Genomic DNA, 24974 nt, shown 5'->3' with positions numbered 1-24974 from the left:
CATCAGGCGAACGCTTTACCACTGGGCTACATCCCGCCCTTCGCCCTGGCCAGAGACCAGCAATATATATTTTTGGCATTAAACAATTTGTAATAAACAACATTTGTAAGGGCAAATTTAACAGGTCAGTGGTCTGTGACAATATGCCTTTAAAGGTTAACTGTATAATAAAATTATGAGCTATGACCTGTACTGTTTACATCTATTTTACTGTATACTTTGTAATTCCAATAACAGGTCAGGTCAGGTCATAGGGCTTTACGTGCACAGTCAGAGCAAGCTGCTGTAGCGCACGCCTGTCCTGGGCACAAGAGCCGGTGATGGTGCTAGTGAATTTGGAATGGAGCAAAGTATTATGCCAAAGAGAAAAGGTGCGCAATTTGGGTTGAGGAAATTGGGCGCAATTTTAAACGGTCGGCCAAAAAGAAAGTTCCAGAACTAATATATGTTTTGACATTAGTGAATCGAGAGTAGCTCGTTAATTAGACCTCTATGAGTAGTAGGAAACTGCCGTTTCTGGCACACTTTCCCCTATTGGATTAACATAGGATAAACCGAGCCTCTCCCACCGAGCCTCCCGCGAGCCTCTCTGGCGAGAGGCGCTAAAAATCGATGGGGTTTCCCAATCGAGCTAAAAATAGAACGAGGTAACCCTCCTTGTGATGGCCACCCTTCGTGATGTACCCAACCCACCCACGCTGGAAGCTATAAACGCCCCAGCTGCATACCACACCCGACTCCACCCAAACTACTAAACACCCATTATTGTATGGGACGGTTAAACTATACGAAACACAGAGACTGGTCTGTTATGCACGCCCGTCGAAGCCCACGACAGGCGCTAAAAATAGCTAGGGTTTCCCAAAGCTAAATATAGAACCCCCCCCCACGTGATTAAATTCATGTTATGTCGAAAATAGATTTCCCCAAACTAAAAAGAGAACCTACCCTTCACATCGACTGTGTTTTCCCCATGTGTAATATAGATACCCCCCCCCCCCCCCCCCCCCCAAATCAAGTGTTAAATAGGGAACTCCAGATTGAACCACTCTAACTAATTTAGCAGTAATAACAGACGCAGTGCCATACCTCCCATCCGTCCATCGATTCGAGCGGGACTTGTGTGGGCTGGCGGAATTTTGGTTTGGTTTTTCATTTATTTCTAATTACAGTCTCTGGTCTCTCTAGAGACTACTACACATGCATAAAATGGACACACATAGGGTTACATCAACAGACCTTAAAGGCAAAACTATCTACAATGTACATTTATTGTTCTATTCAATAGCTTGAACATCAGAGGCTCGTATCCAAGAATTGAACTTCTTGGGCCAGTGCAACCACTTGACATAGTTCTGTTTGTTGACCCCTCGGCCTCTAGTGTTTAGGATCTTCTCCACTTTCCACAGACCATTTTCTTTGATGTCCATTTTCTGTAGCTCTGACTGGTAGAAAGTGCCATGGATTTCTTCGCCATTATAGTCCTTCACTCTGTACACGGGTGGTCCATCACGTGTGATCTGCTGTGAGACGATAAAGATCTCTCCAGTCCAGCGCTCGTCATATTCTCTTGTGAAAACGTTCCTCAAATGAGTGAGTCTCACTTGATCTCCAACCTTGAATCGAAAACGTTTCCTCACTGGCTTCACAGTTTTCTTGGGCCAGTACATTTTCTACCATATAGAGGTTTCCTTGTTTTTAGTGGCTTTGTCTGGAGCCATACCGATGGTTCTGTGAAAGGTGTTGTTATAGCTGTCAGCAAACGTCTGCAGACGATCGACGTACTCGTAGGATTGTTTATAGGTGAAGTATCTGTACATGCGTGCCTTAATCGTTTTTAAGACTCTTTCTGCCACTGCTGCCTTGGTTTCGTTATTGGCGAGCAGATGTTGAATGTTCCATTGTTTGAGGAGTCTTTGAACGTCTTTTGCTCTAAATTCCATACCTCTATCTGAATGAATTCGATTGGGTTGTCTACCTTCTTGGAATATATCTTCCAACGCTTTAGACACTGTCAGTCCTTTCTTATCTTTCAAAGGCCTCAGCCACAGATATTTGGAAAAGACGTCGATCACCACCAATATAAAGGTATAGCCTCGGTTAAACTTGGCAAACTTCACCATGTCCATCAGATCAGCCGACCACTGATCATCGATTCCTGTGACCACGATTCTGTTCCTAGCAAATTTTCTTCTGACTGAACGATGTAAGCTATAAGACTCTTGGTTTTGCAACCACTTTCTGATATTGTTTTTGCTGATGACGTATTTCCCTGCTTTTCTGACATATCTGTAGAGCTTATCTGGACCAGAAAAACTAGCCGGGTTTGATGAGTCATAATAAATGTCTTTCAAGTAGTCTTCCCACATGATCCTCAATCTTCGATGGCTTCAGCATCTATGACAGTTATGGCAAAGGAGACGTCTTATATACAGTCTAGTCTTCGGTGTCCTCTTCCTCAGAATCCTCATCGTCTGATTCCTCATCGGGTATTTCCATGTGAGAAATCACTTTTTCAGCCACCCTCTTCAAGAGTGGTTTAATTATCTCTTTGAGTGTGGTGTACTCGGCAGTGCGGTCCATCTTGTGGATTCTATCTAGAATCGGTTTCATCAGAGAAGGTTGGGAGAAGCAACGAGTGAACAGCTATGCATTTACCAATGTATTGAAATACGTCTTCTCCCATTCCTTGGCTATCTTTTGATCCACCCACTGCTCAGATTTTCCCTTATCCAAGTAGTTCTGTCGGTCTTCAGCCATCTCCTCTTTGTGACCGTTGTAGACGAGCTGCCACAGATAATCCAGTCCAGCCGTTTCCCACTCATCGTCGTCGTCGTCGTGCTTTTCTTCACACCTAGCTCTCTTTGCAAGAGGTTCCCCTCTATTTTCTGGGCACCATGTTTTCACGTGCACGTCTTGAAACACTAATCCACAATCGTCACAAGAATGCATTTCGGGGAGCTCTTCTTCACACGTCTGCTCACTTGGAAGGTCTGAATAAGAATGACACGCTTTTCGACCGTTCTCTCCTTTTATAGACTGTGTCAGCTGTTCTTCGGGGGTTTCACTTCTTTGGTCCAGAGCATTGGGTCGTAATCGTTCTGTAGAGGGTGTCAAAGGCTTAAGATCGATAAAGAGGTGACCATATGGCTTTTGCACTGCTTCTTCATATTGATGCATGAACCTTTCGGTATGTCCAGGATACATCTGTCGGGCCAACGTCATGACTTGTTGCTTGTCGATGGGATTGTTGAACAGTGCCAGGTAATGACAGTTTCTTCTCTGAGTCGGGTCTTTGCTGTGATACAAGTTCTGGTTGATGGCAATCACCGAGAGGTTTCTGTGGTGACTGCCTTCCGTGAACAGGTCGGTGATGCGAGGATCTTTGCCAGCCGTAGACATCAGGTCATCCAGCATGACGAGATTCCGGACTCTGGGATCGATATAATAATCTTTTTCAAGATCCTCGGGGATACCTTGAACGAATTCCACTCAAACAGTCATCTTGATAATATCGTAAAGAGGCTGCCAACGTTTGTAGAGCCATACGATGCGTTGGGGAGGTGGGTTGATTTTACCATCTCTCAACAACTTGTACACCAAGAACGTCTTTCCACACGAGGTGGGTCCTGACACGATCATGGTGAAAGGATGTAGCAAAAAACATGGTGGTTCCTGGTGCTGTGGTGGTGGTGGAGGTGGTGGTGGTGGAGGAGGAGGAGGAGGTGGTGGTGGTGGTGGAGGAGGAGGAGGAGGAGGAGGAGGAGGTGGAGGAGGTGGAGGTGGAGGAGGAGGTGGAGGAGGAGGAGGAGGAGGAGGAGATAAGTGAAAAGAAGATCTATGTCTCCTCATATTATCTTCTCTGGTAAACAACCTTCCACACTCGGGACAGGAGCTCTTCCCCATGATGTTGACAGCTTGATAGACAAGTCACAAATGACTTGGTATTAACGTGTTTACCCCTATTTATAGTTTTCAGGCATTCTGAGAAATTCTCCAGTGGCCATAACTGAGACTGGTTATACCATCGTCAAGGAGATACCTCTTGTCATCAAATGGCGACAGTCCCAGTTTGTTGAGTTTGATGTTATACAACTCGTGTTGATAGCTTCGGATCTGGGTCATAGTCGACTTTATTGAAGAGACACTGTTTATAGTGTTGGTGTTTAGTATGATTTTTAATAACACTCTTCTTGATTCCTTTGGCCATTTTCTTTTCCACCAGCTCACCTTTCTCCTCAAAAATGAGTGAATACATTTTGGATTTTAAACCCACAAACTCCCGGATGAGGATTCCACGAGTCTCATCCTTCATTTTGCCCAGTACTTTCTTGTTCTCGGTACTCTACAGGGTGTGGTCAGTGGGGTACTCTGAAGTGTCAAACAGGTCATTGTCATTTAACATGTCTTGGTAGATGTAATCTGTCCGGATGCTATAGCACAACGAATCGGTGTCTGTGAACAGGAGCTGGGCTTTGGACGCATATTTGGTCTTGATATAGTTATAGTGAAAGTCATACATCAATATTTTTGAAATGTCCAGAATGACGAAACCCACATAGATCGGTCTGTTCAAAATCAACCGTTGCTTCTGCATGTGGATGGCCACCAGATCGTTGTTGAAAATACGAAAGGCATGAAAAGTGGGTTTGGCGATGAACTTGCCAGCTCTCTTTTGACTGTTGACCAATTTCACGTCCACGTGCTTCCTCAAGTTCTCCATCGTCTTGCCAAATACAGAGTTGTTCATCAGTTTGAAGAAATCTTTTTCAAAATAATTTTGGGCACGTTTGCGCCTGTCTGTATTAAAATCGATGTAGGCCTTCAACCATGGGCTTTGTTCAAAGGCCAACACTCGATGGATCTTGGTCAGTTTCATGCCCAGTGAAAGATATAATTTCAAATTTCGGTAATGCACTACATATTTCTCCTTGCGTTTCAAGTTTGGGATCAGTTTCTCTGTTGAAACGCCACTCATGTCTAGCTCTTTCAGAAGATGGGAAGCATAGGGAGAAAGCATGTCTTCGGTCACCGTCAGTTTCTCTGGAGCAAGAGGATATTCGTTGTGAAGGTCGTGCAGTTCTTGGGGATAGTCCAGGTCGACTTCTAAAATGTAGCCTTTAGTTGCATCGTCAGGTACCTCGGTCACGTTTACCTGGAGATCATCCAGCCACTTGAATCCAGACACTGGAAGTGCTTGTGACATGGCCCAGCCATATAGGTTATTGGCATCCAGATAAGCGATATATGTATTGGGAAGATCAGGGTCGTAGTTTGGGACCTGGTCGTTGTTAGCTTTGGCATGGCGATGGGATATCATGGAAATTCCACCCCTAAGTCCCTTTTCTATAAAGAGATGCATATTGATGTCGGTGAGAAGTTCGAGTTTCACACTCGTCATCTTTAGTGCCGCCTGCCATGCCAGACCCGGAGACGTGTAGAAATGAGCTGGGTCGAGTCCATAGTAGCTCAGACATATGCCTGTTGAAACGTACAGATCGTGGTACTGACCGAGGTCTCGGATGCGAAATTCCTCCCACACTTTTTGAGCATGAGCATTGTCCTCGTCACTTATGTCTTCATCGGTTAAGGAACTTCGAAAGGCTTCTTTGTGTGGGAGTTGGGTCTCTATGAATTTGTCTTCTAAATCAAAGTACTCGTAGGGGTAGACCTGCTTTCTCAATAGAAGGGCCAGTTGATCTGCGCCGAAATGTTGGGTCATGTTGTTGAACTTAGAAGGTCCTTCCTTGGCCAGATTGTTTACGAGTTTCTCCAAGGAAAAGTTCATAAACTGAAAGGAATCGATAAAACCCATGCACCCTAGACTGAAAGATATGTATTTTTCCATGTTGTTGGGAATGCAGCTAATGGGTTTACTCTGAATTTTTCCTATGGCCTGCATGATGAGATGACTGTCGTAACCACGTAAATTGTGAAAGACGACGGGAATGCGACCAGTGAATTTATAGTTGAGGTTGCATTCGCTGTGGGCTGCACCCCTGAACTTCCCAGTGATGTGACAGTGGTCTCTGACTGGCTTAAGATCTAATGGCTCATTGCATATGTGACAGTGTGTGGCCGTTTTGAATGACTGCCAATCTCGTCCCGTGATCACCATTGACTCACACCATTTAAATTTCTGTTCTATGTCCTCTTGTTCTTTGACCATGCACTCGACACATTTGTCGGTGGCATCTAATCCTCTGTAGGTGACAAGTGGTTTGCAATGCTCGGGTGACAAGCCGACCACTTTGTAGGCAAACCCCGATGGGACGTGTTTGGTCATTTTCTCTGTAGAAGATGACGCGGGGTCTTTAGCACATCCTATGATGGGCACTTGGAGGCATTCGAAATCGGCATAGACGATGTAGGGAACTTGGAGTTGTTTTTTTACATTCTTATAATATAGCCATTTGTCTTCCTCTTTGGGCATGTCAACCTTCTGCGGACCATGTGTCTGACAATAAATCAAATGATCATCCAACACTGCCTGTTTCGTGAATCCCTGTAGACAGTAAGGACAATAATGGTACCTATGGGCGTGTTTTTTTTATCAAATAGTAGCCGGTTCAAGTCTTTGATCCAGCAAAAGTGCGACGTTTTACTGTTGGCGATCATCAACAGGTCCACGTGCCTTTCAAAGCGTCGTTTAGTCACGTGGAGTGGGTAAACGTCTCCCTTTTCGTACCCGAAAACATTTATGGAAATTTGGTTTTGGTTTTCAAACCGGGGAATATCGACCAGTTTAACGGGGAAAGAAACGCCTGTCAAATTTATACTATTGATGAGATTGAAATAGTGGTTGACCCTGTGTGGATTGCGCTTGACTGGGTGTAATGCTGCCAGGACCGACCACATGAAACACTTCTGGTCCCGATTCTGAACATTGATGATGGCATGCTTAGATCTCAATTTGATGGGGAGGGGTGTGTAACTCGAGCCTCGAAGTGGTCTGTATCGGGCCATGTGAATGGTGAGGTCTACCACCTTATCCACAGTCCAGTTGCTACCCTGCCTTTGGAATTCGATGAAAGAAGTATAGATCTTTTTAATCGATTCCTTCATCCCTTCATCCGGGTCTTCAAATTTAAGAGACGTTTGACACTTGCCTCTAAAATGGGGTTCCACCGTTTCCACCACCTCACCTTTCCGCCTGCTCATCTTTATTTTAATGGTCAGGTACCACTTTAGCCCACCTCGATCTTTGATGGCTTGCTTCAACACCTTCTTGACCTCGTCGTACTTTCCCTTCAGGTATGTCATGGGGTCGTATTTCTGTATACCCTCTCCTGGGATGGTATGAACCTGCATAGTGCCTCCTAGGGCTTGAAGGTCACACGGTGGCTCGACAGGTTCTTGTTGAGTGGGTGTTGGTTCAGTGGCAGGTGTCCCTCGTGGAGTACTTTCATTAGCACCCCCTGTTGTAAATGTGTCTTTAAATGACGATGCAGGTTATCTCTTCTCGTGAATGTCATTTTGCATTGACTGCAAGTTAGCTTCGGACTTCCATGGGCCGTCTTCTTGTGACGGTTTAAACTTTATTTGTGTGCAAAGGTTTGACCACAGTCACTACAACCATATTCGATCCTCTGCCTTTTGGCTGTTCTTCCATATTCCATACTTGTCTGGGCTTCCATACTGCAATAAAATAATTTCACTGACAGAATGTTTCGTCTCGATTTATAATTGTAGCTACTATCCTATATATACCCTTCATTTGGAATAGTTTAAAAATAGGGTGGAAACCCGTTGTAAATAGTCTGGTGGTGTTAAATCTACATTTGTAATACTATCTGACACCCCTTATTTATTACAAAGTAAACTCGCTCATTTACACGATAACCATACCGCCATCATTTGTAATATGACCACCGAGCGGTGAAGGCGTGTTTTAAATTGTCTCCCGCACTTAGGATGGCCCTGGGACTTTTGCAGTATTTGTCATCTGCTAAATTAATATGTAAATACCACAGTAAAATCGTATTGACACTAATACTATAAATAAAATAATTTAATAAATAAAAAATGGTTATATATCACCCGTTACAGACATCCCAAACCGTTATACCTCGCACATTCAAACGTGTTCAATTCCACCATGCTTATAGCATCAAATAATTACAATCTATAAATCATTTAAACGATACTACAGTCTGACATATTCTACACTTATGAATACTTCGTCGATAAGGGAGAAACTATAATCAGTTAAATGTGAATTCGTCCGCATCACAACCTGGTTCTAATTCTCGCTCCGACGAACTAGTTAATCGCTGTCGACTTCCGTGAAGCACATAGGAAACAACACCGAAACACGGCTATAAATCGCTGTTTATTTTTACACGGTCATTCCTCCACCATTTGGATTACACTTTGTAAATTCGATGGGTAATGGAAATAAATAAATAAATAAACAGGCTAAATAAATAAATAAATAAACAAATATAAATTACTCGTTTATTCTAAAGTGTATACTCACATTTCAGATGGCTTTTGTTTTTCTCGAGCATTCGGCGATTGAATGACTTGTTTGGGGGAAATCCAGCCTTTATATACCCATCGGCTGCCAAAACTCAACAAGTTGAAACACGTCTAAAAATCCGCGAAGTAACGAGACAAGTCCAAACATGTTTTGTTGATACACAGTTTTAGGCATGGGGATTTCCAGTGACGTCACCACCATAAACGTTCAGATTGGCTGTTACTCGGTCTGTGGTATGAAGACAGGTCCAAACCTGTTGTATGTCTTGTTGCATCTAATTCAGTGTTGTCAAATAGGGCATCGATACATTCTAAACTGTTTAACACGTGAGTGGGGCCCTATCGCATAGTAGAAAATAACCTCGAAGTCCACTGAAGGGAGAGTTTCCTCATGTTGAGCTTATGGAAACCCAAGCTATTTTTAGCGCCTGTCGTGGGCTTCAACGAGCGTACAGACATGTCTCTATCACTCATCTATTTTTAGCGCCTCTCGCAGGCTTCAACATACCGACTCGTCTCTGTCACAGTCTGCGTTTTGCACACATTAGCCATCCCATTAGTCGTTTAGAACATGTGGTTTGGGGTTGAGTGGGGTGCAATGGAGCATATGGGTGGGTACATCACGAAGGGTGGCCATCACAAGGAGGGTTACCTTGTTCTATTTTTAGCTCGATTGGGAAACCCCATCTACTTTTAGCGCCTCTCGCCAGAGAGACTCGCGGGGGGCTCGGTGGGAGAGGCTCGGTTTATCCTATGTTAATCCAATGGGGGAAAGTGTACCAGAAACGGCAGTTTCCTACTACTTCTATGATGCTGTGGTGTATCCCTAGGTTGCCCATATGGTCCTTGAAAAGGCCGCTTCTGGTCGTGGCATGACAACCCAGGCAGACTTAAACTTACGATGTTTTGTGAAATTGCCTCCAAATCCAGTTTGGGCTTCTTACAAATATTAAGACGACCAGAAACGCATTGAATATACAGACACTGAAGTTCTAAACAAGAAAATATATTTAATATGTAAGTTTAATCGTAGAAATATTTTATTAGTCAGAGACATCTTACAATGCAGAAAACTCAGGAATGTCCCTTTAAGGAAAATGTATTTAATTCAAATTTGTTGTCCTTGAAGCGTCTCTAGTAGTCCGCAACATGTTAACAATGACAACAAACTCAGGATTGTCCCCTTAACCTATACTAAACGTCTTAAACATTATCCCAAAAGAAGGACGATTTATGCATAACGCCATTTACTGTTTTCAATATGTACAACACACATTCACACTATTCAAGAGAAAACCATAAGAACTACGTCAATATTAAAGATAATTAACGCCAGGTAATTTTTCCTTTTAGCCAAATAGTAATTTTAAAGGGACGTTCCTGAGTTTGCTGCATTGTAAGATGTTTCCGAGTAATAAAATATTTCTACGATTAAACTTACATATTAAATATATTAACTTGTTTAGAATATCAGTGTCTGTATATTCAATGTGTTTCTGGTCGTCTTAATATTTGTAAGAAGCCCAAACTGGAGTTTGTCTTCAAATAATTTCGTACGTACGAACAAAACATATTGTAGGAAATAAAATGAAATTTGACCTAGTACAAATATTAGAACGATCAGAAACACGTTTAATATACAGCCACTAACATGTTATACAGAAAAATATATTTGATATGTAATTACAATCGTAAAAAGTCTCTGTTTGTCGATAATATCTTTAAAATGGAAGCAAAGTCGGGAATGTCCCTTTAATGCTCCCGGCTATACGTTTGTGGTGACTGTAAAAGTGTTGTTTTCCATACCGCGATTGCTGGTAGTATATGTAAAATACACATTCAAATTATTTAATTATTTGAAAAAAAAAACCCTATTTAATTGTAACAACTTAAGAACCATCCGTAAAATGTCAAAATTAATTCCTGCAATTACAAATAAAAACTAAAGTTTGTTTTATTTAACGACACCACTAGAGCACAATGAAAGAAGTGTTTTATTTAACGACGCACTCAACACATTTTATTTACGGTTATATGGCGTCAGACATATGGTTCAGGACCACACAGATTTTGAGAGGAAACCCGCTGTCGCCACTACATGGGCTACTCTTCCGACTGGCAGCAAAGGATCTTTTATTTGCGCTTCCCACAGGCAGGATAGCACAAACCATGGCCTTTGTTGAACCAGTTATTTATCACTGGTCGGTGCAAGTGGTTTACACCTACCCATTGAGCCTTGCGGAGCATTCACTCAGGGTTTGGACTGCCTCGACTGGGATCCGAACCCAGTACCTACCAGCCTGTAGACCGATGGCCTGCCACGACGCCACCGAGGCCGGTAGAGCACAATGATTTCTTAATCATATCATCGGCTATTTGACGTCAAACATATGGTCATTCTGCCACTTTTTTTTTTCCAGAGGAAACCCGCTGTCGCCACATAGGCTACTCTTTTACGACAGGCAGCAAGGGATTTTTTTTTTTGCGCTTCCCACAAGCAGGACAGCACAAACCATGGCCTTTGTTGAACCAGTTATGGATCACTGGTCGGTGCAAGTGGTTTACACCTACTCATTGATCCTTGCGGAGCACTCACTCAGGGTTTGGAGTCGGTATCTGGATTAAAAATCCCATGCCTCGACTGGGATCCGAACCCAGTACCTACCAGCCTGTAGACCAATGGCCTAACCACGACGCCACCGAGGCCGGTTACAATTACAAATAAATTCAGTAAACCATAGACAGACATCTCCAATATCACTAGATACTTTTTAAAATAATGACTTGTAAAAACTTCATTAATCTCTTTGATCTTCTCGTCGCCAGATGTCTTCATTTTAAAACGTATATGATAGCTATTAAAGGCACATACCCTAGTTTCTAAACACTACAGCATATTTTTCACTATTAGAGCCGTCTATAATCACTGAAATCAAACATTACTTATATTTTATTCTTTATATTATCCATTTCCGTACAACCGAAGTGTTTCTGGTCATCCTGGTGTTTGTAGTACCAAAAATGGCATTTTTTCATATTTTTTTAAAAAACGCACGTGCGTCTGAGAAGTAACGGTTTATTGATTCGAGTTCTCTTCTATTTTTAAGGGTATTTCCCGGTTTTAACGTCACCCACTCTTCTTTCACTATATTGTAACTTTATCCAAATGAGTTACAGGTTTGTAAGTTAACTAAACTTAGTGTCCAGGGTCTGCGCCTTTAAAGTATTTTTAATTATGTTTGTATTTATTCTACGAACAGTTCCTGTTGTAATCTTGTCACTGTAACATAAATATCCATTGTACAGTAATTCCTCGTATGCTGTCGTTTGACGGCCTGAGTGTACCGGAGTAAAGTTTCAAGGTTCAAGTTTCAAGTTTCACGTTTCAAGTAAACAATTTGGATGAATGCATCACTGACAGAAAAGGTTCACTAATGAACACGGGCGTAGGAAGGTGCCAAAAGGTATGTGTGTGTGGGGTGGGGTGGGAGGTGGGGGGGGGGGGGGGTATGGTGGAGAGAGGGCGGGGGGCACGCACATACATACACACTGGAGCTCATTGAATTATTAATCATCGACTATTGGATGTCAAACATTTTGGTAATTTTGACATTTAGTTTTAGAGAGGAAACCTGCTACATTATTTCCATTAGTAGCAAGGGATCTTTTATAATGCACCATCACACAGACAAGGCAGCACATACCACGGTCCTCTTCTATGTCAGAGTATTCTTCCGCAGCGACACATGTATCTAGCATCTCGTGATGACAAGAAAGTTAGAGTTTGTTTTGTTTAACGACACCACTAGAGCACATTGATTTATTAAATGTCAACCATTTTAGTAATTTTGGTATGTTGAATAACCCCGATAAAACAAACTTCCAGACAGGATAGCACATACCACTGCCTTTGATAAAAGTTGTGTTGCACCATCCCACAGAAAATTACAGTTTGTTTGGTTTAACGACACCACTAGAGCACACTGATTTATTGGATGTCGACCATTAGGTAATTTTGATATACAAAAGACACCCGCTACATTTCACACTGACAGGACAACACATACCAGAGAGAGAGAGAGAGAGAGAGAGAGAGAGAGAGAGAGAGAGAGAGAGAGAGAGAGAGAGAGAGAGAGAGAGAGAGAGAGTAAAATGGCAGACGACGAAAAATTGCATGCTTTTTGTCCTAGGAGATCTTAGGAAAGTCGAAATAGGTGACATGTTTATCATCTAGTATGTGGAATTTGTATCATTGTAATGTTTTTCACTTATCTGGACAAAATGTGGTTAACGTTTATCGGCAATAAAAGGTCGTAGTTTTTAACAATATGTCTGTAGGTAAATTGCTTACGTCAATCCTTCTTCTAAGACACAAACGTAGCACGTTAATTTATTAATTAAACTTAGTGACGCAATGAAAAACACACACAAAAAACAACACAATATTACATTTCCAGAATCAATGATTTTTATTTTTATTTTTTATAAACATGCCAGATCTAAGACTGCGTGTATAGAAGGAAAATTATATTAAGGTGCTCGACGGGATCTTTTATATGCACCATTCCACAGACAGGATAACATATACCACGGCCTTTGATATACCAGTCGTGATGCACTGGCTGGAACGAGAAATAGACGTTTTACCACTGGACTACGTCCCGCCTCGATATTGGAGATGGATTTCACTACTTATTCGTCCGCACCCCCCGAACCCTCCTAGCCTACGCCCCTGGTGTGTCTACATTTAAAATGGTCTTTACAGGTTGTTTTCTTTTTAAATCGTGACTGTATATATACTACTCAAAAGAATTTAAGGGTCAGACGATATTTTCGACATTATTTTCTGAATGTCAGTTATATTAGCTAGACCATAATGTCACGCATGGTATTGTTCCATTTTGACGAAAGTGGTTCTAAGCAACCCATAAATGAATTAAAATCCACTGTCCTTGACACTGTCGACTAGTTCTAATGGCGAAAACATGCTTACATTTGCACGTAAATTAGGGCGAAAGCGAAAGGTCTGCTAAGTGCCCATAACTTGCTTTTTCACAAAGCGCTTCATTTGCACGCTTTGCACGTGTATTCCATGTTCCCAATGCTGAATTTCCGTATAATTGGAGCTTGCGTTCGTGTACGGTGCACACTCCAAATTCGACAATGGTACGACTTCAACTGACTATCGAAGATCCAGGAAGGGCTATTGCTTGGCTTCAGGATGGCAATACGCAAAGAAATGTTGCTCTGAGACTTGGTGTCAGTCAGAGTGTCGTTGGCCGACTGTGGCAACGGTACCAAGCAACGAATTCTGTTCGAAATCGTCCACGTTCGGGAAGACCCCGAAGCACTACAAATAGAGAGGACCGCTACATCACCAATATGGTTCTACGTCAACGCACAACCACTGCACGCCGATTACGTGACAATCTGCGGACTGCGACTGGAACTCGAGTGTCTGATCAAACCATACGCAATCGTTTGAGAGCCAATAATCTACGCTGCCGTCGCCAGGCTGTTCGACCACCACTCCTACCACGTCACAGAACGGCCAGACGTGACTGGTGCACGCTTCATCTGCGGTGGCAACGTGTTCAGTGGGGTCGAGTGATGTTCACTGATGAGTCCAGGTTTAATCTCCAGTTCAACAACGGTCGGGTTCGTGTCTACAGACGTCCTGGGGAGCGCTTCGCTGACGTTAACGTTCGACAACGTCACCGTTTCGGTGGTGGCAGCGTCATGGTGTGGGGCGGCATCTCTATCCACCACAGGACCCCCCTCTATGTGGTGGATGGCAATCTGAATGGAATCCGCTATCTGAATGAGATTATCCGGCCGTTGGTTCTGCCAGGCCTTCAGCAGATTGGCGGCGGGGCAGTTCTGCAGGATAACAATGCCAGACCCCACCGCGCCAGGGTGGTAACGGACTTTCTCAGACAACAAGGTATCGCCAGGATGGATTGGCCAGCATATTCGCCTGACTTGGCCCCAATAGAGAACGCCTGGGACGAATTAGGCAGGAGAGTTCGGGATAACCATGCCCCTCCGGCCAACCTTCATGATCTGGGTCAACTTCTTATGGCAGAGTGGCAGGCCATTCCCCAAGAGTTCTTCAGACGTCTGATCAACAGCATGAGGCAACGATGTGTCGAGTGTATTCGCGCCAGGGGTGGATTCACACACTATTAAACGAATGTTCTAATGTGTAAAATCCATGTTTGACAACCTTCAACTTTGACAGCATGTCATGTGACTTTCTTGTATACAGTGACGTTTATTTGTGTTTTTTTGTAAATATGGAACAATAAAAAAAAAAATTGGTGTAGTTTCCATCATCAATCTAATACACTCTGAAACTTATTTGGTTATAAATTTTTGACCCTTAAATTCTTTTGTATATTACAAGAAAACATATTTAAAGTTTGTTTTGTTTAACGACACCACTAAAGCACATTGATTTTTATTATATACATATCAATAAAATATATCGATCTACAGGTTTTTAAACTTGCCGTTCGATTCGTTTTGTATTTGTGTTGTTGTTGTTGTTGTTGTTTTTGTTTTTTGTTTTTTTAGAGGATCATTTTGTCATGTATTATTAAGTAATTATTAAATAAATAAAGATAATTTTTATTCGTATTTGTTTTAAAATATACCATGGTGAAGTACATTTTCAACAAAAGTTATACCAGAAGAAATATTTCATAACGTTATGTCTTTTCGATAGGATCAGCGAAAGGTATTAACAACAACAAAAAAAGACGAAAAAAGAAGAAAGAAAGAAAAACAAAACACCAAAAAAAGAAAAAAAAGAAAAAAAAAAGAAAAAAAAGCGAAATATATTGCCAAAACACCAGGAAAGATGCATAGACCATGTCATTGTGTTTTTTACTAATACGATTTTTTATGTCGACTCGTAATGTGTGAAAACCATATTTTCACGAATCACTCGTTGACATAAAAATCGTATCCGGAAAAAAAATCCACATGAAATAGCTTCTATATATTATGCGAAAAACGTGTATTATCAACTGTCAACCATCTCTTTAGTTTTTGATTGTTACCTGCACACTCCGTGGATCTAATTACCATGCACTTTACAAATTTACCAGATAACAAATAATGTAACATTGATTTGTTCAGCCCGTAGCACGGATTTTCAAAGTGTGTGGAGGGGGGAGGGGGAAGGAGGCTCATTTTTATGGTTGTTCTATCGTCAGGTTTCCGTTTTAGCATTATAAGACATTTTATAGTCCCGAAATAAAAACTGTGGGGTCCTTCTAAACATACAGTCACAATTATTTGTTTGTGCGAAACTATTCAATATTCAATATTATTTATGAAAAACCCCACCCCAAAACCCCTAGGAAAACGTTTGCTTAACGACACTTGCGCCCATATGGTGCCAAACACAATTATATTTATTTCGGTTCAATTCTATTTTTTATTGGACCCGAGGCCATAACACATATGCATTCACAAATATATTGACAATTCGAGACCAGCTGTTCAAACATTTAGCCAACTGTTTGAGGGAGGAACAAAAAAAATACATGTATAGTGATATATATATATATATATATATATATATATATATATATATATATATATATATATTTATTGACCTATTACATGGTCTAACAAAGTATTACTTAAAAATATATATATTTGAGTTGTCTCTAAATGTACTTTATTCAACCATCTACGTAACCACCATACTCCACTTATTAATAATAATTTGTAAAAATAATTGAATTATGGCAATGGTCCATAATTCAAAAACTAACATTGTTGAGAGGGTTGACATGGATTTCACTCCATCATGGTGTAGTTAAAGTGATGCAATAGCTAGATTTGGTCTGTGAAAATTAATGTAATTTTCATTTATTATTAATTTTTAGAGAAATAAGGTCCTTAAATCTGTGACAGTATGCCTAGATATATTTCTATATTTGAGTTATTGACCAAAATTATAGCTTTCTAGGACAGAACTGTTTTTGCACTAGTAATAGGTAGCAAACGAGTGTTGTATTTTTCAAAGTTACTTATTTTTTCATTTAATCTCCTCTATATATCATGCACACTTTCACTCTCTCTCTCTCTCTCTCTCTCTCTCTCTCTCTCTCTCTCTCTCTCTCTCTCTCTCTCTCTCTCTCTTTCTCTCTCTCTCTCTCCTTTATAATGTCATCTTGCGAAGGTGTTTGAGTGTGCGTTGGGGGTCGTATCTCAATCGGCAGATTATATATTGAATGCTGTGACATTTATTACATACTTGTATTAAATAGGATTGATTTAAGACCCTCTACATAGTAGTCCATACTGTTCCCACCTCTAATGTGAAAACAGGGTCTTGAGACCCATAAGACCCCCCCCCCCCCCCCCCCCCCACACACACACACCAACCGGATCCGCAACTGCTTTATATGGTGCTTATGTCATGTCATAGGGTTTTACGTGCACATTCAGAACAAGCTGTTGTAGCGCACGCCTTGGCCGGCTCCTCCGTCCATGACAGGAAAGGTGGGGGGAGGGTAGAGGAGGGACCGCCTGCACTGGCAGGTGCAAGGGAGCACCAGCAGCCCGATCAAATCGGTAGCAGGCGGGTGGGGGTGGTGGTGGTGCTATGGAATTTGAATGGATCAGTTAAATGTCAAAGAGAAAAGGGTGCGCAATTTTGATTGAGGGAATTTGGCGCAATTTTGAACGGTCGGTCGAAAGGTAAATGGCCGAGCTAATATAGGTTTTGATATTAGTGAATCGAGAGTAGCTCGTTAATTTTAGACCTTTACGATGCTGTGGTGTCTCCCTAGGTTGCCCATAGGGCCCTTATAAGGGCCTGACCGCTTCTGGTCGAGGCATCACCAAGAACCAAGTTATTACCAGCAGCAAGTATTGGGGGTTTGGGTGGGGAAGGCCGATATTCTTTTGTTCAGCTTCCCCAGGGTGCATTGCAATTGTGTACTCGGAACGGTATTCTTTTGATATGGTGCTGGTATAGGGTTGGGTTATATATCGGGAATTTCTAGTCACATGACAAGGAAAAAAAATAGTAGCTCGAGATGTGATTATTATTATACTTGTACACAGGTGACTAAGCAGAAAAACAAAGAAGAAACGCTGTCTGTTGTCAAGTGGTTAAGCTGTCGAGTATTTTCACCGGGTATTTGAAGTCAGGTAGCATGGGCTGAAATGAGGACATGTGCACAACAGCGGCCCGACGTGCCATTATAAATACACGAATTACGTAATAGACAGTCGATCAGGACTGACGTGTTATAATGAATATACATTGTCTGTCTGTCTGTCTGTGTGAGAGAGGGGTTGTTGTTTTGTTGTTTGTTTGTTTGTTGTTGTTTGTTTGTTTTTGTTTTTGCAAAGTGATGGTATTTTGAGATATATTTATATGTTGCAATCATATTTTGTTCCCACTTTTAAAAGTAGTCCAGTCAATCTTACAAACACGTTTCGTATTCCGTGCTGGACTTTCCCAGCAACGATAGGACCAGCAATGGAATGCTACCTATTCTTTTTTTATTTCCAAATGATTGTTTTGATTTTTAGAAACCGTTCTGAAGACATTTTTTTTTTAAATTCTAAGTACAAGTTTGTTTTGTTGTATAGCTATTATAGACGATAAGGTATTAAAAAGTGTGTACCTAGTTCTCTGGAAAACGTTGAAAAATAAATCGGTTCATTTCATTATGTGCTTCGATTTATGTACGACTGCAGGATAAATGAAATAACCGGCTTTATTCTGCTCAAACAGAGCTGCATTTGTAATTGTAATCTTTACAGGTTAAAACCTAACCCCCTCTCTGTCTGTATGTCTGTGAGTCTGTCTCTGTCTGTCTCTCTCTGTCTCTGTGTGTCTCTCCCCTGCCTCCCCTTCTCTCTCTCTGTGTGTCTGTCTCTGTCTCTCTCTCTCTCTGTCTCTGTGTGTCTCTCCCCTCCCTTCCCATATCTCTCTCTCTCTCTCTCTCTCTCTCTCTCTCTCTCTCTCTCTCTCTCTCTCTCTGTGTGTCTGTCTCTGTCTCTCTCTCTCTCTGTCTCTGTGTGTCTCTCCCCTCCCTTCCCATATCTCTCTCTCTCTCTCTCTCTCTCTCTCTCTCTCTCTCTCTCTCTCTCTCTCTATCTGTGTGTCTGTCTCTGTCTCTCTGTCTCTCTCTCTCTCTCTGTCTCTGTGTGTCTCTCCCCTCCCTTCCCATCTCTCTCTCTCTCTCTCTCTCTCTCTCTCTCTCTCTCTCTCTCTCTCTCTATCTGTGTGTCTGTCTCTGTCTGTCTCTGTCTCTGTGTGTCTCTCCCCTCCCTCCCCATATCTCTCTCTCTCTCTCTCTCTCTCTCTCTCTCTCTCTCTCTCTCTCTCTCTCTCTCTCTCTCTCTCTCTCTCGCTCATATTGTATCACATCAAATCACATCACATCACATCACATCACATCATATCATATCATATCATATGATTCGTCACAGGGTGTTTTTTTAATATGGAAAGTAGTCTATGTTAATCGGTGTTTGTCGAGACTTGGTGTGTACCCAGTACCTACCAGCCTAATGGGACAACTTTTCAATAGAGATAGCTCGATGTATTCGTGAGGTCCGTGCGGTATTATTTTTATAACACAAAACACGTTAATGAATTAAACATTTTAACTTTACAGTTACACGGTAATTTAATAATGTGTTTGTCTTTGTACAAAGTAGGGACTATATCTCGCGTATGATTAAATGAGTATGTCGCGTTTGATTACATGAGTCTGTAGGCGCCATGTTGACCGTGGGTGAAGAACGGATGATTGCTTTTAGTTTACAAATATTTTGCTTTTGTAAATAAGTAGACAAGAAAAAGAATCAATCACCATTGTGAGGTACAGACAAGGTATTTCCCATGGTTTGTAATTGACTTATCTGTACATCACAGCAGCGAAACAACTAAATCGGGACCAAGGATGTGTGTGTGTGTGTGTGGGGGGGGGGGGGGGGGGGGGGAGATTTTGGCATGCTTCCATCAGAGAACTGTTCAAGCACACCTGCCGTGAGCACAACCTCTGACTTCGCCAGAGTTATGTCCATGACAGAGCGGGACCAAGCAAAATCTCAGGTTTTAATAGGTAGTACTAAACCAAATAACTTCCGGCTGGGTCAAAGTTCGAGGTGCACCTAACGTTTGATAGAGAAGTTAACACCACAAATCCTGTGATTGGTGATAAATGTGAGTACATTGGGTGTAAAAAAATAATTAGTTTCATCTGGGCAAAAAATGTATGCAAGTTTATTTCATCTAGTACCACTTTGTCAAGTAGCCTTGTGCTTAAAACATGTATGGGGTACCTGTAAAACAAAGTACTCACATTTTGTGCGGAACTAGGGTAGTCATAGACGCTACCTGTTATCTCTGAAATGAGCAGCTTGACCCCCATTTTTTTCTGATTCACTTTAATGCGGTAGTATTTATATCCGTGGTGTTTATGTCGATTGATACGCTGCAGGTAGGTTTGATTTGGTAGTGTACATCCTTAAAGGGTATCCGATATAGACAGGTTCTGTTTTGTACCGATATTGAAAGAGGGACCGTGAAAAAAGTCCGGTTTTTATAGGTATAGAGAGGGTCCGGTTTCAACAGGTTTCACTATATATTCTATTATTAAATTACTAGCTATAGCCTGTATTAGAAATTAGCGAGTAAACATTAGGCGGATTTACGTCCCCTAAACCGCTCTCCAGTTCCGGTGCGTTCCGCTAACAGCAAGCATGGCCGATGAAAATCGCTATTTGAAACTGGAAGACAAGTTTTAGACAAATAATACCAGACAATAACTTTATGATAGGACTAAGTGTCATCAACGCATATAGACATCAGTACTTGAAGTGAACAAAGTTAAAATCAGTTGGTCTTGTTCAACGACACCACTAGAGCACATTGAATTATTAATCATAGACTATTGGATGCAAAGGAAATTGAGTAATTCTGGTATATAATATTAGAGAGGAAACCCACTCTATTTTCCCCATGTGCACCATCACACGGACAGGATAGCACATACCACGACCTTTGATATACCAGTCGTGGTGTACTAGCTGGGACGACCCCCCCCCCCAAAAAAAAAAAAAAAAAAAAAAAAAAAAAAACCAGAAGCTCTTTGAGCCCACCGACGGGGATCGATCCTAAATCGACCACGCATCCACCACATGTTCAGACAGCTAACGGTTTTCTAACGTTCGGGCAAATTTGATTGTTTTCAGACGTGACCATTTGGCTTACTGTGAACCGCATAAACCTGTCTACGGGACGTAGCCCAGTGGATGCGCGGTCGGCCTAGGATCGATCCCAGTCTATTTTTCGTTCTAGCCAGTGCACCACGACTGGTATATCAAAGACCGTGGCATGTGCTATCCTGTCTGTCTGATGATGGGTATAAAAGATCCCTTGCTACTAATAGAAAAATGTTTCGGGTTTCCTCTCTCCGAATATATGTCAAAATTACCAAATGTTTGACAGCCAATAGTCGATTATTAATAAATCAATGGGTTCTAGTGGTGTCGTTAAGTAAAACAAATTTCAACTTTAAACCAGTTTAGTTGCCTGAACACAAACCAGGTGAGCGCTTTACCACTAACAGGAAAGCACATACCACGGCCTTTGTCCAGTTGTGGTCCACTGGTTGGAACGAGACCCCCCCTCCCCCCCATAAGCTGAATGGATCCACCGAGGTGGTTCGATCCTGCGACGCAAGCACCTCGAGCGAGCACTCAACCGACTGAACTAAATCCCGCCTCTTGAACTTATCAAGGAAGAAAATGTTTTATTTAACGATACACTCAACACATTTTATTTACGGTTATATAGCGTTAGACATATAGTTAAGGACCCTACAGATATTGAGAGAAGAAACCCGCTGTCGCCACTTCATGGGCTACTCTTTTCGATTAGCAGCAAGGGATCTTTTATATGCACCATCCACATACACGATAGTACATACCACGGCTTTTCTTACACCAGTTGTGGACCACTGGGGATCGATCCTGAACCGACAGCGCATCAAGCGAGCGCTTTACCTTGAACGGATCAGTGCTGTCAGTAAATATTGATGTACCTGGGAAACATAATGCTAATGGATATGGATAATATGGATTAGACAAGTCACTCCAGTTCCTCGTGAAACTAACAACACAATAATCTCTCATTGGGGGCGAGACGCAGCCCAGTGGTAAAGCATTCAACTGATGCTAATGGATATGGATAATATGGATTAGACAAGTCACTCCAGTTCCTCGTGAAACTAACAACACAATAATCTCTCATTGATGGGGGCGAGACGTAGCCCAGTGGTAAAGCGCTCGCTTGATGCGCGGTCGGTTTGGGATCGATCCCCGTCAGCGGGACCACTGGGCTATTTCTCGTTCCAGCCAGTGCACCACGACTGGTACATCAAAGGCCGTGGTATGTGCTATCCTGTCTATGGGATGGTGCATATAAAAGATCCCTTGCTGCTAATCGAAAATAGTAGCCCATGAAGTGGCGATAGCGGGTTTCCTCCCTCAATATATGTGTGGTCCTTAACCATATGTCCGACGCCATATAACCGTAAATAAAATGTGTTGAGTGCGTCGTTAAATAAACCATTTCCTTCCTTCACATTGAGAGATTTAGCAGGCGCGGATCAGGGAGTTTTTGCAAAAGGGATAAATCTCGCATCCTCTCGCCTAGCCATGAAACTATTTTTGTTAAAAGTAGTAACTAGTTATACTAGAGACACTATGGACTTCATCAACAACCTGCCAGAAAAGACAACGGAAGAAAGCGTACTGGTAACATTTGATATAACAAAATTATATTCTAGGATATCACATGACCTTGGAATCATTGCAGTGTCATACTGGTTAACCAAATATCCCGAACTTTTGCCAGAACGAATTTCAAAGTCTTTAATCATAGAAAGCATAAAATATATATTGGAAAACAATATATTTTACTTTGATGGGAAACATTACAAACAGATTAAAGGGACAGCAATGGGTACCAAAATGGCACCAAGCTATGCCACACTGACTTCAGGTTACCTAGAACAAATATTAGAAATTAAAATTGCAAATATATTTGGATCAGACTTTCAGCTATATTTCAAGAAGAACTGGAAACGTTTTCTAGAAGATTGTTTCATACTGTGGCCTTTGTTTAAAAACTGTTTGCAATTATTTCACGAGTTACTTAACACACTGAATAGTAACATAACCTTTACTATGGAAACAAACGCAAATAAAATTCCTTTTCTAGACACTTCAGTAATCAAGTGTGGACGCATGATAGAAACTGATACATTTTACAAACCTTACAAACCATCTGATAGCAAACAGTACCTTTCTTTCTCATCCTGTTATCTGAGTCATACAAGAAGTAGTATGCCATATAACCTAGCACGGCGTATCTGTATGACTGTGTCAAATATACAAACACGTGATCAACGTCTCTGGGAACTCAACATGTATCTTAATACGCGAGGCTATCCAAAAACAGCTAATCTCAGATAGTATCGTAAAAAGACGGTACTATTAGATAGAAAATATCTTTTAAAACCAAAACAAATCGTTACAGCGAAAAGGCCGCTCGCATTTGTATTCACCTATAACCCGCAGAACCCCGATATATATATATAAAACGATCTTGTCAGAATAGCATATTTTAAAACACAATGAAAAAATATCATCCATACTAGACTCTATTTCAATTATAAATAGTAAAAGACAAAACAAAACCTTTGAAACAGATACTGACAAAAGCACAATTTGAATCTACAACAGTAGACCATAAATGCAGTGTTAAAAAGTGTAACCGAAGTCACTGTGGTACATGCTAACATATTGTAGAAGGCACACATAGAATTCAACCACAAAGGTTTATTTTGGGTACAATGGGATATGGATTGTTTGGTTAACAACGTTATGTATGTAATTGGAATACAGTTCTATTAGAAGATAGACTTTGTACTATTTGTGATGACGACGACATAGGAGACGAATTTCATTATTTATTTGTATGTAGTTTTTTCAATAATACCCGGAAAGAATGTTTACGTCCATATTATTATATACGACCAAATATATATAAATTTAGAGAACTTATGAGCCGTAAGAGAATAAGCACACTAAAAAAATTAGCTAAATTCATGAATATAATTTTTCAAGTATTTAAACGTCCATAACAACAACAATACCCAACAACAACCAAAATTACCATACATTAACCAGTTAATGAAACTAAAGGTCAACATACAACTATACTTGATATATTTTAAATCGTATTACATTATTTTATGTCTTATTGTTATTTTATGAAAATTTTATTATTATTATTATTATTCTTATTATTATTCTTCTTATTTATTTATTTATTTTATTTATATCTATATATTGTAATACCAATAATTATAAAGTACACAGTTGTAACTGAAATTTTCTGAATAATTATATTTTACAATATACCTCTACTCTGTTACATCGCAGAATGCATCTATATTGTTAATGCACATATCTCTATAATGTAATATCATGTATTTATATTATTAATACACATATCTTTATAATGTAATGTCATGTACTGTATTTGTATTTGTATTTGTATTCATATATGTGCCAAGCAATGTATTCCTATTATTTGTATCCTCCTGTTAACCATCTTGTCAAAATCAGAATATATAATATGTTCCTCTTACGCCGTTGCATAACGGCCTGAGTGTAATACAGTTCTGTTCTGTTCTGTTCTGCATGCCAAGGTTGCAAAGAACAATACATTGGTCATACCACTCAGCTGAGAGCCAGAGTACGCGTAAACAAACAGCAAATAAAACAACCTGAAACAAGATGCATACCCTTGAGTTCACATTTAAATACACGTGCGACACAAAAGATACTAAAGTCGCCATTTTCCCATTTTATCACATAGATACCAATGATGAAATGAAAAGAAAGACAAAAGAAATGTATTTTATTAGAACGTTTTGTCCACTTGTTAATGCTCTTCGTTAGATAAAGGCGACCATTACGTAATTAAGTAATTATCCACCCCCTTCTACCGCAATAACGTCATATAATAATATGTATGACGTCATATTTAGCAGGTATTTAGCAGTTCCTTTCTGAAGATGAATGATATTATTTCAAAAAATTGTTTTTAAATACATATATACAATACACTTGTTTTTTTTATCATGTATACACACACACACACACACACACACACACACACACACACACACATATATATATATATATATACATGTGTATATATATATACTCTTCAAAAGAAGAAACGCAAAACCACATTGTCGTAACATTTGGAGAATTGATTTAATTATTGAATGGTGAGTCCGATAATTACCAAATGTTGCAGGATTGTTCACAATTCACTCTAGTCCATTGTGAGTAAGTGATAGGACACACCACCAAGGTCAAGGTCATCTGGAGTCAATACCGGGTGTGGCCTCCGCGTGTGTTGACAACTG

At 40.8% G+C, this 24974-nt stretch overlaps 2 protein-coding genes across 2 annotated transcripts in view; one reads left to right on the top strand and one right to left on the bottom strand.

Moving 5' to 3' along the window:
* Window positions 1-24974, top strand: part of LOC121377278 (beta-1,4-N-acetylgalactosaminyltransferase bre-4-like) — a 77168-nt gene that overhangs the window by 25599 nt on the left and 26595 nt on the right. The gene's annotated exons all lie outside the window — the stretch shown is intronic.
* Window positions 3702-8613, bottom strand: LOC121377277. The gene is made up of 2 exons (XM_041505210.1): window positions 8480-8613; window positions 3702-7638 (listed from the first exon to the last, which is right to left on the bottom strand). The coding sequence occupies exon 2, from the start codon at window positions 6431-6433 to the stop codon at window positions 4346-4348; it is 2088 nt and encodes a 695-aa protein (XP_041361144.1). The 5' UTR covers window positions 6434-7638; window positions 8480-8613; the 3' UTR covers window positions 3702-4345.

This window comes from Gigantopelta aegis, chromosome 7 (genome assembly GCF_016097555.1).
Source record: "Gigantopelta aegis isolate Gae_Host chromosome 7, Gae_host_genome, whole genome shotgun sequence".
Lineage (NCBI taxonomy): Eukaryota > Metazoa > Mollusca > Gastropoda > Neomphalida > Peltospiridae > Gigantopelta > Gigantopelta aegis.
Note: the sequence above shows the minus strand (reverse complement) of the source record. Positions and strands in the feature narration are given on the sequence as shown.

Bases quoted from the DNA above. Each gene is read 5' to 3' on its own strand.
- LOC121377277 (XM_041505210.1), bottom strand. From the start codon at position 6,433: ATGCCCAAAGAGGAAGACAAATGGCTATATTATAAGAATGTAAAAAAA.